Source organism: Lagopus leucura, unplaced genomic scaffold (assembly GCF_019238085.1).
Source record: "Lagopus leucura isolate 7727_CA_CO unplaced genomic scaffold, USGS_WTPT01 Super-Scaffold_73, whole genome shotgun sequence".
Taxonomy (NCBI): Eukaryota; Metazoa; Chordata; class Aves; order Galliformes; family Phasianidae; genus Lagopus; species Lagopus leucura.
In genome coordinates this window covers 77,520,745-77,537,548 of record NW_024962252.1, presented here as the reverse complement: position 1 = coordinate 77,537,548, position 16,804 = coordinate 77,520,745, and the positions used below count along the sequence as shown (strand labels likewise).

Genomic DNA, 16,804 nt, shown 5'->3' with positions numbered 1-16,804 from the left:
AAACTGGCTGTCAATACTCCACTCCTTTACTGAACTCAAATACAATCATAGTGATTCAAGCGTAAGGTAGTGTTAGCAGAAACGCATACATTTGTACTTAACAATGATAGAAACAATTTTTCACATTAACTTTCATGGTCTCTAGAGATCATCCCTATGGCTGCATATGAAGAAAAGAAATTCAGTAGACGAGACTTTTCTCAGAACTCACTGAATTTTAAATGACCAGATTACAACTTTGACATCACTGAAGGTTTTGGGGGGTTTTTTTGCTTTGTTTTTAAGTAAATTGAGGTGGTTTAGAAACAAACTTAATATCAATACAAATAAAATTGTTTAATATCAAAAAGAATTTTTTAATTTTTTGTACGCTAACAACACTACCACACAAATATTTTTCCAATAAAAGCCTATTTACAAAAATACCAGAATTTTATGAAAACATCTTCTATCAGTTGCAATGTCATGACAGCAATATTGCTGGAACCACGTGTAGGCCCAGGGAAGGCAATCCTCACAAAGCTACTCAGAGCTGCAGACTGCTACCATTGATAGACGGACAATGCCACCCACTCTGGCCACTAGTGACAGGCAGCAGCTGTCTGAGCTGTGAGTGATGTCAGATGTAGCATGACAAACCCAACCAGCCTCATGATTCAGCCTTCTACATAACATATGCTTTAGCCAGTGCTCCCATAAACAAGTTTGCTGACATTCATGTACTTTGCTTTATCTCACTTCAAATGGATACGCAGCATGCGTACCTCCAAGTAACATTTTTTCACCATTAGAGTTTCATATGAGCAAATCCATGCTGTAAATCGGTAACAGTGTGGGTTCCACTGTTAGTAAGTACAACCACATGGAACAGTCACCAATGTGTAAAACACCTTATGTACAAAACTTTCAAATGTGTGGATAAATGTGCACTATATTACGTGCAGGCTACTGGAAAGAAAACCAGCACAAAACAGGACACAGCCCAGATGCCTGATCCCTCAATTACTATTCATGAAAGTTATTTGCCTCCTTCACTCCTACCTCTTCTTCTCCAGCTCCTAGAAAGCATTTATCTGATATTATACAGGATTTTTTATTTGAGCTAGGATAGTGCCTCTGGGCCCTTTGTTATCAATTGTAGTTATTTAAATAACTTATTAACATGGTTACTACTCAGAATTAAAATTTGTCTCCAGCCAAAAGCAGCTTAAATATTCGCTCAGCTCTAAGGATGTAAAAAAGTGCTACTGCCCTCACCTGAATCACTCAAGTTCAGCATTTGCTCGAAAATATTTCAAAATTATATGCTGCATATATGCATAGCAGATCACTGCAACAAGGCAACAGATACACAAACGAAAAAAAACCATAATACAAGCAACACAGATTTATTTTGGATATTTTCATCTTTGTCAGTTTAGTAAGAACAATTACGCACTAAAGTATTTCCAATTAAAAGTAATTTTTTATGGATTACAGATAAAATCTTTTAAAAATACTGTTGAATCTAATTACATATTTAATGTATCATTTTCACTCAAACACAGCTTGAGGGCACAGACTAAGAATCAATACGAAGCATAAGTCTAAGGCAGAACACTGGTGCATTATACTGATCATTTCTAACCATAAATGTCATTGCTACAAATACAGTCTCCTTATTTAAAAAAGCAACCCAACTTCCTTTGAAAGTTACTTAAAGTCAAAAAAATATAAGAGGATATAGTCAGCAACAAGACAGACTGTGACATGGCTACTGTGGAAAAAAGAGGTTTCCCTTAATTTCCTTATTTTGATCTTTGTAATGGTAAACTATCTCACTACAGCCTTAAAAAAAAAAATCCTACCCAATTTGTAAATGACAGTTCCAGTTGTATAACCATAAGAACACGAATGGTCTGTGTAAAAATGTAAGCCCTTTAAGCATTTTCCTGGCTACATAAGTGAACTAAATTACATGCTGCAGCAGTTCAAGTGCTATGTTTATCTACCAGAAAGATTAAACCTAAAGAAAAGTTAACAAAAATGGAAATGTGAAAGACAAGATGCTTTCTCAGAAGTGAAGTCATTCTTACAAGTTGTACTATCCTTATTTCCTCAAATGAATGTGAGTGTATGGTGAACTTTCTGCTCAAGGAACAGCCAGTCAGAGAAAAGTCTTCCAGGACTGTCATTCAGAACAGAATGGGATTTAGCTATTTTATGGATTTAGAGTTTTGGAGTTTTGAGATTTAGATGATACTTAGAAACCTTTGCAATCCTGTTAATTTAAAATGCTTGTTTGCAGACTTACAGGACCTACAGAGAATGGTCATGGCTAAATCACTGATGGTTTTTATTTAATACATAATTTCATCCATCTTACCTAGATAAAGAAAGAAAAGTAGCATAAATGTAACAAATAAGCACATCATGTTCACTTAACATACACATCTGCACGAAATTATAGCACAGACCTTGCAATGCCCAAAAAGATAATGCAAATTTCAGTGGAATATAAATAAAGTCTAAAAAGAGTAAAATGGTAGTATATTAAGGGAAGTTTTCAGAACAATTTTAAGTCACCTCAGACCCCCCCCCCCCCAAATGAAACAAAAAAAGCTTCTTACAATATGCAGGAGTTCTAAAGCTTTGCAAGGGTTTTAGTCACAGTCGTTCTGTTTTATGTAATCATTTCCAGCAACACGACTTAAGAGCTGGGAGTACTGGATTCATTACATTAAAGCAACATGATATGCCATTACATCTTGTCACAGTGCACACATGAATTAATGGTAATGCAACATAATCACTCTGAAAACAAAACAACTTTGCATTAGCATGTGCTTTGTTAAGTAAAACGTACATTCATGACAGTAGCAAACTTAAATTATGCAGGCATTGATGTTTTAGTAATGTTTTGAAATACAAAAGCATTATTTGTATAATGCAGATGTTGGACTGTTCTTGTTTTCACTAGTCATGCAGGTCCTCAACATTTCAAATGGTGATGGGGATTATAAATCAAACACTATCTGTGCGTTATTCTGCAATTACACAGTTGCTGGACACAAAGTTAAGGTTTCGAATCTATTCAGAACTTTCTATACGGTTTAGTCATATAAGGATATTTAACCAGTGTTTTTCCTCAAATGAATAATTTATTAACTTTATGTATGATCTGAGTGCATGCAGAAGACCACCAAGCGCTCAGTTTACATTTTGAAAGGATGCATCAGGAAACAATGAGCTTCTAACTGAGAAGAAATTCCGAGACCATTAGATTACAGCATGGCCACTTTGCAACAATGCTGCTAGGCATACTGTTGTTAGCTGTTCTCATAACTACCAATATATCACATAACTGAAATGTAACCTGAGATACTGAACAGTGAAATTCCATCAGTTATCCACAAAAAAAAAAAAAAACAACAAAAAACAAACAAACAGTACAAGATACATGAGATAATTCCATTAAAGTTCTTTTTATTTGTGCATTTTAATCATATAATGGCAATTAGCACTGAAAGCCTTTTTTCTGCTATTTCATTAACCAAGACGATATTTCAAAAAATGTCCTCAAAAATCCAGCTACTGATAGACTTGAAAATGAGCAGATGTTCCACAATGACAAATATGAATACCTATTGGACTTAATGCCCCTCAATCTGCAAGGGTTCTTAATTAGGGGCAGACATTTCCTACTGGAAATAACCAAAATCATTTAATTTACTGACCATAAGTTTTTCTAACTTTCTTAAAAACAGACAAACAACAAAAAAAACTACTCTATCTGTGTACACTCTAATTGAGGCAGACAATGATGATTTTGAAATAAAGCACTTTTACAGTGCTTTACTGTCAGTCGATTTCTGTTGCTCAAACACCACACCAAGTAAGTGATCCATCACATCCCTGATTTCTATTTTCCTGAAGGACAGAACTGAGCCAGGCTGGCAGGGATCTGGAATTGCTGTCAAAAGACAAACATGCCATTGTATAATGGGCTGAAGAGGAAGACCTATCTTTTGTTGGTCTCTTCAATCAATAGTACTGATTCTGCATTTTCTTAACTGTCCGTACTTGGCTTCAAAGCTAGCAAGTGCAGCTACCTGGTGCAAGTTCTCAACAGAACAGAGATGTAATGGATTATTTGCTGAATCCACCCATGTACCAGAGTGGCACAAACACCAGAAACTTTTGAAAACTGATCCATAGTGAGCAACGATGAAATATAAATCATTATCAACATGATGGTCATTTCAGCAAAGTGTGTAACTCCAAATATTTATTTTGGTGAAGAATAAACACATGAATACAAGCTTTGCTGAATATTCTTGGGATTTTGAAGTCCTTTTGGGGATATCAACAAGCACTATCAACACAGAAACAAACAGCAAGACTGCTCTTACTGTCTGTCAAAACCTGTTCTTGAGGCAGAACCATCCACAGCAAGCAGTACTGTCTCCTACCAGGCAAGGTCGTGAAATGTTGGCCAGCCAAAGAAGACACCCATCTGTGTTATGGTAAATCATAACTTTAGATCTGTTAGAAATGGTTTACCAATATTTGTAAGTCAGACTGACTGGAATACAACCTGTCTGCCAGATGCTTCGATATGTGAGATGTCAATATACGTTCTCATTGCCAACTTTTAGCAGAGAGTATTTTTATGACATTTCTATAAATTCAGTAAATGGTAAGATCCAGTCATATGAGACTAACTGCACCCAACAGACTGATACAACAAAGGAATGACACTGCCATTTCTTCCCAGCATTTTGGTTTATAAGCATAACCTGGTTGTAACTTCTTGGGACTGCCTAAATGTTTCCTCAGTTTTCCTAGCAGTTCTTTTACATTTTGTACCAAGAAACTGGATATGTTCTACATGTTGTATTAATTGTGTGTAGAAGATTCTGCCTCTACAAACTGTTTTTCACATATAGACTTTTCAGAGATTTAAAACAGCTCTGCTTTGCAGGAAAATATGCTGCATACAAAGTATTTTAAAAGAATTTTTTTTCTTTAATGTTCAGGAAATTATGATTCATAATAAAGCTTGATCACTGCACGTGACACAGTCAAGCTTTGACAGTGTGGAAACCATAGCAAAAATGTTTTGGTCATCTATAGAGTGTGTAAAATCACCAGGAGGATGTTTTTCCAGTTATTTTATAGAAATTGTACAGAATTTAAGTTAAATTGTCTAAGTGCCATAAATCAACCATACCAGCACTATTTGTGCCACTGTAGTAAAGATTACATCAGTGTTTCCATTATATAAAAAAAAAAAAACAAAAAAAAAACTTTTTCAGGGGTTTCTAATTCAGCCATTAAAATTGGCTCCAGTCTAAAACTTGGCAACCAAATTCACCACTTGGGAGCAATTCTTTTAACCATTTTTTTTTTAATGGCTTTGGCTTTCAAGCTACAAAATACTTCTGAAAAAGAAAATTAGTGGTTTCAAATTTTGGTGAACTTCTACCCCTCAAAAACATTGTTTTAAAAACTGATAATTTTGCGTGTCACAAATCTGTAATGTGGACTACTGCCTCCGGGTCATTTGGACAGAAGCAGTGTATAAAAATTGATGGCTTATTTTGCTTAAAAATAAGTGCAATTTCCCATGAAAACTTTTAATCCAATAAAATTTTGATGAAAGTCTTTCTTATGGTAAAATGTGGTAGACATTACTCGAGGAAGCCTTTATGATTAATTTACGCAACATCAATTCCACCCATTTTGATTTCTGTGGTAACAGATACTGTATTTTGATGCCTTGAATTAAATCTGTCCAGCATATTCATCAGAAAAATTCTCCTTTTGTTAGCACAGATGCACCTGTGATCATGACACGGCAACTGACAAATTGTGCAAAGAGCAGAAGAGAAAATGACACTTTAAAAGCAGCAAAAAAACACAGGTAAAATGAAATGGATTTTGTTTAAAAACATTTGTATTGAGCTCTGATTTGAACCCACTTCTAACAGTCTCAATGATTCTCATGAACAGTAGATTTAAATTAGGTTTTAAACCATAGAAGAGTTAGTTTAGTACTCTCATCTTAAGAATTCTTTCAGACTTGGGTTTTTTTGAGAAGTCATTTAAAACACAATCGTTACTAAGTTATGTTAGATGACTGAGGGCAGGATAGTATGATATCTGCTTCATATTTAGACCTTATGTCACCAGTGTCCATTTTTTATACTATATTGCTTGGTTTGCTTTTTTTGTTGTTGTTGTTTTGTTTTGCTCTGCCAGTTTGCTGCAGAGCTATTCTTTTCAAATGGCTATTTGCAAAATAAAAATATTAGAAATATTTCCCCCCTACCTTCCCTGCATTACTTTGGGGGATCAAGCTATGCCAGGTTACCACCTTCATATTTCATAAACTTTCAAGAAAAACATTTTTCTATTGAAAGAAAAATAACATTGAACATAGACTACATTCATAGAAAACACTCTGAGACGTTTTTATTTAAATGTAAGAAGTAAGATAACAGAAAAAGTCCAAAGGAAATAGAAAAGACTGATTCTATTACAGGAACAGATGCTATGCTTATTACTTAAGGTGTTTCATTAACAAATGTTATTATATTTTTATACTTGTTTTGTTATCAGTTGACTTTTTTTGTGTAATGAAACTTTATGGTATAATACCTACACAACGTGCACTTGGATTTAAATATTTCACCTGAAAATTCAGTCAAGGAAGGCAAAGTGTTTGGTAAGAAACAAAGAGCAGACAGTGGCACAGCTGGAATCCTACTTTTGAGAAACTGCACTAGACAAAGAGAAATGAAACATAGCATTGGTCTGTAGCCACATCATACTTCTCTAACGGCTTTGCAGCTCTCAAAGCCCACTAAGTTTGACAGGGAGCTTATTCTAAGAAACTCCAATGTATCTCTAAGCAATGTTGGCAGGACAATAGGTGTCAGCCCTCGCATAAGCCTGCAACTCCAACCACCTACTAAAACTGTCTCCAGAATTTCAGTTATACGTGAATATGTGAACTACCCCATACAGCAATACTATTCACTATTTCAGATATAAATTAACCTGTGTTAATTTAGCTTCTGTGATGGCATAGTACTAGATAAAACCCTATAATATTTTACCACTAACTGACTACAGTTTTCTGCCCTGAAGTAGTCATTCCACATCAACCAACCCTTAAGTGAAGCTGGTAACACTATGAACACTTTTTTCGATTATATTGTTGTGCTAGAGCTGGAAAGCCAAATGAAACAAATCCTGACTACTTGACATTTAAATTGAATGAAATACAATGTGGTAGATCAGCATTAGTGTTTGCTTATTTATCTACATCAAATTCTGAAGTAAGGATGACTAAGGTTTCTCACACTCTAAATCCTAATTGTAGGATCCCTGATATCAGGATCTTGTTTTTTAATTTTTTTTATTTTGTTTAGTCAGCTATGGATAGGACAGAGAAATAGTAACAAATGGTGATGCATTAGAAAAATGGAGAAAGAAGGAGCAAAATAAGAATCCAAAATGACCTATACATTGTCAAAAGAGTAGGGACACTGGTAGTCAGCTTCACACTGGCCCAAGAATCATGGCCAAAAGAGAAGGATATGTGGCATGGAGTGGACAGGAACAAAAATGCCCAGCAGAAGGAAAGAATGTTCACCTATGTAGAGGAAATTTATATGCAATTACCTCTTCTAGAGAGCTAACAAAGCATGCACTGTAGGGAAAGTACTGAAAGTATTCTAGAAAAGCAAGGATAAGAAACTTGAGCTTCATGAACTCAGAAACTCAGCATCTCTCATTGGGGCTTAGAGATTGTTTTGTTATGAACAGGTAGCAGAATGATGTTTCTCCAGGAGTAATATTCTCAGATATCATGAGAACTCTGAAAGCATTTAACTGCTGATGAAATTATCTCCAGCATGCCTTAAGAAAAGAACCTGTTCACCGCAAATCACTTACAAAAATAAATATGTGCTGGTTTATGGTAGGAAATAATGTTTTCTCAAGAGGACAAGCTGAGTCTAATTTCAACCAGGACTGATGATAGGAAAGATCAAATCTTATACTAGCATTCACCAGCTGCAGTACCTCCCTGAAGAGAGGCACACATGGGTTCCTAATTACTTTGTATGACCTACAGAAAAAACATTCTCTTCTTTTAGCTGAAGGTCACATACTAAAACCACCATGACATTCATGTATTTGGAAACTTAATATAGACATCTTAATCAGATCTCGCAACATCAGAATTTAATTGTAGAACTTCGTAATAATGAAGCGTGCTTATATATGCCCATGCATTCATGTGCACAATCATGCATAAACAAATTGTGGTCAAAATTCATGGAGAAGGAAGTTTGTTTGGCACATGCTGACCTCAAGTCATGAAATAAAAGCAGTTGTTAACGATACAGAAGTATTAAACTACCACTACCTGAAAATTTGCACAGTGTTTCCATGAGATTATTTTTTAAGAACAAATACAATTATTTTTTATTTAAGATCCTGAGCAAAGTAATATATGAAGCACAATCAATAATGCAGCACAAGATGAATTAGATGCTTTCTACTAATTTGCTCAGAGCATAAAATGAGCTAGTACACTATATTACAATGTTTTAAAATAATCCACTGATTTCTCTGAAATTAGATGTCTTACTAACAAACTTGAGGCCAACAGTGAAACTGCATATGCATCAAAAACATCTAAATGCTTCAAGTTTCATCAGATTCGGTAGAATATCTTGCTACTTGGGCATTCAAAGATACCAGAAAACATTCTCCAGTATTTGTGTAAATTCAGCAATGAAGTGATCAAACCTAGTTGTACATGCATTTGCTGAAGGGAAACATTTTTTCCTAATAAAGTCAGTGGTATTGCCGGGTAAGTTTAAATGCATGGAAAAAATGGGAAGTATTCCTACATGAAAAAAGTTATCCCCCCAAAATTCTTTAGATAGGATTTGAGGGCAAGGGTAAAGACTAAAATCAGTCGGAACAAATGATTGGTTTCCACACTTTGTGAATTAAAAGTAGTAATGCTAATATTTGGCATAAGAAAAGCTGCCAAACAAAAGGAAATTGAAAAAAGTAGTCTCAGTAAGGCGGAAAATGGTGATACGAAGTAAGAGTAATGAGTGAAACATCTGGCAAACTTACTCAGAAAACTTACTGGTTTCCATATTGAAAAACAAGTGTGAAAACTAAAAGAAAAAAAAACCTGCTAACCAACTAAAAATTTGCATGCAAATCTTTTACCTAAAAAGATAAATATTCCTGCCTCAAAAGACTGAAAAGGCTGTTATCAGAAAAAAAAGCAAAACAGTAATTGCATTTTTTTTATATGGATGGTTCAAAAACTTTTCCACTGCTTACCTCATTGCAATGCTGTAAGACTCTGGATGGATACAAGTTTGGTCCAAAGGATTGGGTTGGTATGAGGCACTTGGTGTCGGCTTGCTCTTCTTTTTACCTTGCTTCTCACTGGTGAGTTGTGTACCTGCTTTAGTGAAAAGTGCATGACTTCCAAGCTGAGTTTTCTTATTACTGTCAGAAATAGAAAAAATGGGCATGTCATTCAAGCTGAACAAGGTCCTAGCACAGTTCTTAAGCATTAAAATTGCTAATCAGATTTTTATCTGATGTTCATTCTCATCAAAAAGTATATCACTCCTAAATGGTCGTTGTGGATGAATCTTTACAACATTACAGCATAAAAATCCATCATATAGTTTTATGCATAAATTAATTTAATATAGAATAAACACACTGTGTTTCATCAGAAAGTCTGTGCAATGCCAAGATTACAAAAAAAGTAACGTATGAAGTAAAAAAAAAAACCAACAATTTGTAATATTAAAGCAAATGAGAAAATGAGAAAATGAAAGTGCTGATAGTGTAAAATTCCACAATATACAACCTACTGTTTAGTCTGCAAACTGGATAGTATCTTCTGTTTGTAAAACAGGTACAATTGTATTTACCTACTTGATAAAGATCATGTGAGGAAAACTTTCACGATAAATTGTCAGCTCTTAGATTGCCATTTAAAATAAAAGGGATACAATTAGAAAAAACTACAACAAAATATCTTGTTCACAGTGTCTTTAGGTAACTGAACTGCAGAACAAAGTCACAATGTTTAAATAAAGTCCTTGAATAACATTACTTCACTCTCTACATTTAAGCTTCTGAAAACGTATGCTCAAGTATGGGTCAGGTTTAAACATGAAAAATTTCAAATATGAAAACCTTAAACCAGTAAAAACCTAAGGGCCAAACCTACCACTATTTCAGAATTTAGAAATAAGTACCACAAAGGTAAATGTTATATTCTGTACTTCGGATGGAATAACACCAATCACATATGTAGACTGGAAAACAAGTGGCTGGAGAGCTGCTCTACAGAAAGAGATCTTGGGGTGCTGGTCAACAGTAAGCATAACATGAGCCTGCAGCATGCCCAGGCAGCCAAGAGGGCAAACCATGTCTTGAGATGCAATAAATACAGCATTGCCAGCTAGTCAAAAGAGGTGATCCTGTTGTTCTACGCCTAGTGCCAGTGTGGCCTCACTTTGGGTACTGTGTGCACTTCTGGGATCCACAGCATAAAAAGGATGTTAAAGTCTGTGAAAGCATCCCTAAGAAGTTATCAAAGCTAGAAGAAAGGTTGGAAGTTGTGTTTTGTGAGGTAATTACAACACTTGGGCCATCCAGTCTGGAGAAAGGAGGCTTAGACTGCTATTAAACTGCTATTCTCTACAGTTCCCTGAGAAAGGAAGCAGGAGGGAATCTCTGCTCCTGGGAACCAATGGCAAGATGGGAATGGTACAAAGCTGTGCCAGAGGAGGCTCATACCAGACATTAGGAAACATTTATTTACTATGAGGGTGGTCAAACCCTGGAGCAGACTTTCTGGAGAGATGTCCCAAGCTTATCAGTGTTTAACGGACATCTGGGTAATGCTCTCTGTAAGATGCTTTAACTTTTGGTTTGCTCTGAAATGCTCAAGTAGTTAGGCTTCAAGATTGTTGAATATCCTTCTCTACAAAACTACTATATTCTGGTTTTGCAAAAGTGTCCTAATACAGCCTTCCTTAAAACAGTGATTACAATCTTGACTCCTAGTTGGTTAGATTCAGCTACATTTGAGTTGATCTGTTTTTCTTTAACTGGCAGGATAATAAAGGTTCCAAAGTCTCATGGAGCCCTGTGGACAGATTTGCCCACAATGGCAGGAGGACTATATATAACAGCAATGCTGCAACAGAGGAGAGGAAAGAAAAAGACCTGTTACAGATAGCATTCACACTTCACACTCTAACATGGAACATACGCAGAAATGTAGGCATAGCTTTTTCTTTCAATATCAGTATTTTAAATAATGACTATTGAAAAACTGCTAACTATATAGTGGCCCTTCAATACCTCAAAGGGAGCCAAAAGAAAGAAGGGACAGACTCTCTTTAGCAGGGTCTGTGGTGACAGAACAAGGGGAAATGGTTTCAAACTTAGATGAGGGTAGATTTAGGTTGGATATTAGGAAAAAAAATCTTTTACAGCGAGGGTGGTGATGCACTGGAACAGGTTGCCCAGAGAGGTGGTGGAAGTCCTGTTCCTGGAGACATTCAAGGCCAGGCTGGAGGAGCTCTGAGCAACCTGATCCAGCTGTAGGTGTCCCTGTTTATTGCAGAAGTGGACTAGATGACCTTTAAAGGTCCCTTCCAACTCCAAGGATTCTGTGATTCTATTTGCTAACTTGCAAGTACAAAGTACAAAAACTAACTCATGCAGCACTCTATAGACATCAACATGACTGGAGAGGACAAAAATAAAATCCTCCCAAAGTCCATTTCAGAAACTTTTGATCTTGCAATATGGGCCCATATGGACTGTTGCGCAGGCAATGCCTTTAGAGCTTTATTCTGGCCTCAAACTCTGAAGCTATACCAGATTTTTCAAGTTATACAGTGTTTTCAAGTTTTATGGAATCAGACTAACATCAGAAGTGTGCTCAAGAAAGGAAAAAAAAATGGTGTTGTTAAACATTTCCTTAGTGAACTTCAGAAAAAAAAACACCAACATGGCATCAGCCTTCTTTTCCTCTATTGTACTGCCACATTCACTAGAACAGATCTGTTCAACATAAGGCCTATAGATCATTTGCAGCCTCAAAAATAAGTTCTTTGGTCTTCTGGTGATTAGTGCGCCAGAATGGCCTGCATGGCCTGCAGCATGCGCTTTCTTGCCAGATGGGCAACCAATCTGTATCCCTTCCACTCGGGCGGTATGCCAGTCCTAATGTGCCTACCTCCTGCTTGGAAGTTACACATGTTCAGTTTGGCCAGCAGCAACTGGGAATACAGTATTGCTTCTGAGAACAGGGTTGGAAAAAGAATAACATGTGCTTCCCTGGAAAATATTTCTGTGGAGATGAGAAAGCAGCAAAAGGGTGGGGATAGTGCTATCACGCTGTCCCTTCTTAGTTCTTTATATTGGATAGAGAAATGGGAAAGACAGGAGAAGGAAAAGAGATGCTGTCCTACAATGGGCGTTTTCTGTTACGGCAAGGAAGCATTTTGGATGAAGAAAAAAAGCAGAATGAACGGTTGCAGGAGGAAAAGGCTTGATACAGAAATGGGAAGTGAGACGGAAAGGAAAAGTATGACTCAGTGTTGACAAACTGGAGTTAGTAATGGGCTTCTTACATATTTGAGAAAGCAAGAAGTCACATCATGCCTCATAGGCACAGCAGAGCCTAGCCCAGACAGCTTATTTAACTTTCTCTCTCCAGGCACTGGAATTGAAACTCTCCAAAAATCCACTCTAGTTTACTACCAATGTGTTCTGCAGAGTATCAATCTTCACCACACTGAAATGGATTTAACAATCTCTAAGTTAAATATGAAGCACTGGGCTGTAAGATTTTAATACCTCATAGATAATGACACTGCCACATGTAAAGTTTTTTCTGTTGATTCAGTTGAAGAATTTGCCATTAAACTTGTATTCTTATAGAGACTCTAACTTAGAGAACTAGACTAATAAACCATGGTGATGCAATGCAAAAGCTATGTTCGACAACTGACTTAAAGAATTTAATTTATTTCTTTCAAAGTGTGAAGACCCAGTATTCCTCAAGTTTCAAATCTGAATACAAAACAGAAGGTAAAGGAGTCTTCCCATAACATTTTGGAAAATGTTGTCATGATGGCTAACATCATTTTTACCTGCAGAAAGTCTTTATATAATCTTGATTGAATCTGATGAAGCCAGCACACTGTTGGAAAGTTTTGGGACCCAAACCTTTAACTTCCTTGAGCTGTTCTCGATTTATAAATGGTCCATTCTTCTCTCGCCATTCAATAATATTTCTAGCTCTGGTGGCATTCAATCCTGCAATATGTCTGAGAGTAAAGTTTACAAAATACATTTTCACCATTGAATAGTCATTAATACAAGTCTAATCCATTTCAAGTACACACATGACTGCAGAAAATTTGGTTTGAAAAACCTACAAAAATGAAACACAGCTAAGAATGTTGTAAAGAGACTCCTAGAGCAAAGGAACAGTCTGAAAAAGGTTCTTTTCTCTGAATTCTGTGGAAGGAATCCTATGCAGTCAACAAAACTTCGTACAGCAATAGGGTTCTGCACATGCCTAACTAGTAAGCCAGGAACTCATAATTTATGATCTGTGGGCTATTTCTGTAATACCAATTTGATTTGTCATGTCTTATGGCCTGCCCCCAGCTGCCCTCTTCAGGAAACTACGTGGGAGGAAGGTTCAGGACAGACGAATTACTCCTGTGAGAGTAGCCCCCTCTCAGCTATTATCTTCCAGTGATACTGCAACACCTTGCCCCAACATGAGGCACTGGTGTCTGCTACCCAGAAAGAGAGTAACTGAGAGCAGCTTGCCTTCCTTACACGATTTCACAGATCCACACAGCTTGTTCCTTTTCTCTCAGCTGCTCTTGAAATATAAGACCAGCTGGGAACTGACTTCATGAGTTGTTCTGAGGGCAACTTAGATCTGGCAGAGAACATACCTGTACAGTGTAACTGCAATAAGCCATATTCCTTCAGGAAGCAGTGTGTTTGTTGCATCTCTTCTATATGTACATACACACAAAGTTATATCCAGAGTACAACAATCACAGAAAGAGATAAAAACTGTGTTGGGCATTTATTTCTGGAGAAGAAAATGTCACCCAGATGCCCACATGGCTCCGAATATGAGATATCATTGCTTTAAGAGACCTGTTTGTGGAATAAAACTGATTCTAGAGAAAACAAACTTGGCAGAAATAGCTGAAATGGGGAGTGAGAATAAAAGAAAAAAAATCTGCTATTCTCATTTTTAAGCACAAGTACAAAAAGAAATCCAAAGTCAGCAAAAACTGAGACACCTCTTTAACCATAGACAAAATATTCTAAAGGCATAGAATTTATTCCAAAAATTTCATAGAAACATTAGGAAACACAGCTTATTTTCACTGTCAAAGCACTTGATGTTCTTAAGTCTTTCAAGTAAAACACTCAAAAGTCATGCAGGTACTGTAATGTTGTCACCCTTTCTAAGTGTAATATCTAGCAACAAGTGCACTTGATGCGTAGGAAAGCATTATTAGGAGAGAAATAAGGAGAGAACAAGATTGATTTCTAACCCAGAGAAATAATATTCAGAATATTTTTCCAAATAATTATGGAAAAATTACTAAAAAAAAAAAAATCACATTAAAAAAAGGAATCCACTTGCAGAAAATTTCCCCTTAAATTCTTCCCTTTCTCCTTTGCCCACTAGATTTTTTATATCCTTCTTTGCTTAATACATACAAAAATACCTTTGAATGGACAGAAGGTACAGTTGAAAAATCCTTTCTTACTGCAGAAATACACATTGGTTATATTCAAGTTTTTCTAAATTGCAGTGTTGGTTCAAATTTTTTTAACCTGTTCTCCTCCAAGGTATAGTTTTATTTGGAGAATCACACATACCCTTAAAAACTGAATTCCAAGGACAGTGAAATACTGTGTTACTGTGTCATTTTCTTGTAATTGGAAATTTAACACAAGACCCATTTGCTTCAGCTGAGTTGAAGTCAGATGGCAGACTAAACAGAGACTCTGTGATCCGGAGCCATGTAATTACTGGAATAGGAAAATGTTTGACTCACCTTAATAGTATTTCTGAGCAGATGTTAATATCAACTCCTACAAAGCTGACACACTCTTCAACCACACTGTCCAGAGTTGCTTTGAGCAAGGTCTGTGATACATCATGCTGAGAAACAAAAGTGGAGATATCAGGTTACTGAAATATTGAAGCATACTATTGTTTAAAGTTCTTACTTATGTAACGTTAATGCAATCCTTGCTGGAACTTATCAATAACTTACGTGATGGTACCTGTTAAAATCAAACAGTAGAATGCCTTTTTTTTAAAATGTCTTTAATGTTTTTTCTTGCCACACTTCTGTCATAATAACAATCCCTAGAATAAGTCTCTCCTCATATCAGCTTTTCTTTCTTGTTTAATAACTATTTATCCAAATTACATAAAAAGCAAAAATACACTAAACACATAATGGTCTCTTTAAAGGAGTAATCTTTCTGTTCATTCACTGTCTTTAATCTGACATTTATGTATAACCTCACTTTGAGTTATTAAAAATAAGACTGTTTTCAAAATAAGGTATTTGGAGAAAAGATCATAAATGCTGCTCTTTTTCACCCACATACACATTTGTGAAATTGTCCTATATATTAGCATCATACTACAGTACAGGCACTAGAATAACAAACTAAGTGTGGATAATACATTAGGTACATATCAACCCCGCAGCAATGATGTGTTTCAGATTTTAAACAGATTTCTAGGGAGATTGGCAGTCCCTTGACAGAAGCACCACTAAAGGAAATTCTTCAATTTTTTCCATTACTGTTAATAACGCTTCCTCTTTTGCTCCACCCCCTCAAAAAGAAAAAAAAAAAAAAAAGAAAAAAAAAAAGAAAAAGAAAAAGAAAATCTATCACACTTGTCAAAGATAAAAGATAAAAGTTCTGAAGCTCTAAGATTTCTTTCCCTTCCCAGCACAGGCATACTTCAATCTGTAACTTCTAGCTCCCCACACATATCCATCAGTGCTTAGAAGTCTAACCTGGAGGGAGAAGCCTCTCTGAATGCAGGAGCTAATTCAATCACTATGTTGGCTTAGCTTCAGGGCTCTTATACGTCACTCATGTAAATCTGAGTTGATCTGTTGTGGTTTTGTGATGCATTCATTTAGGACACCAGACTGGAATTGAGCCAAGGCACCAAACACTTCATCCACTACTTTGTTTAAACTGCTAAAAGCTATTCAGATCTTTTAAAGTTTTCGTAATTAAATTTAACATGCCAACAGTATCAACTTCCATTTACTAATATTGGTAGTTCATTAATGAGTGATTAGTTAATACCTATACAGAGCCTAAAACTTATGCCAGTGTATCTCTTAGACCTTCATTCCAAGAAAATGCGAATGTGTTTTATTATGATACCACTTACTATGACATTTTATTGCAACATACATAAAATGTCCTGAAACAAACACAAGAAAACCAACAAAAAAAACCCCATCGTCTTATATTTCTATACTTATGTCTTTCTGAAGATGCAGCTTCTCTTAGTAATTACGTTCTATATATTCCTTCCTTTTGTCATCAGTTGGGTATGTACTAGAACTAGAGGATTCCAGCTCACACACTCACACACACCGATGTATTTACGTAAACAGAACAGTAATACCAGACTAACAGATGGGCATGAGAATAA

General features: G+C 36.0%; 1 protein-coding gene across 3 annotated transcripts in view; it reads right to left on the bottom strand.

The window, feature by feature from the left end:
- Window positions 1-16,804, bottom strand: part of SRBD1 (S1 RNA binding domain 1) — a 122,957-nt gene that overhangs the window by 4,549 nt on the left and 101,604 nt on the right. For 2 of the 3 annotated variants that reach the window (XM_042894067.1, XM_042894076.1), the window contains exons 19-21: window positions 15,165-15,271; window positions 13,215-13,391; window positions 9,361-9,531 (exon numbers count right to left, since the gene is read on the bottom strand). In XM_042894067.1, the coding sequence (XP_042750001.1) occupies window positions 9,361-9,531; window positions 13,215-13,391; window positions 15,165-15,271 (455 nt within the window). The remainder of the gene's footprint in view (window positions 1-9,360; window positions 9,532-13,214; window positions 13,392-15,164; window positions 15,272-16,804) is intronic. The other variant, XM_042894084.1, reaches the window with a different exon arrangement.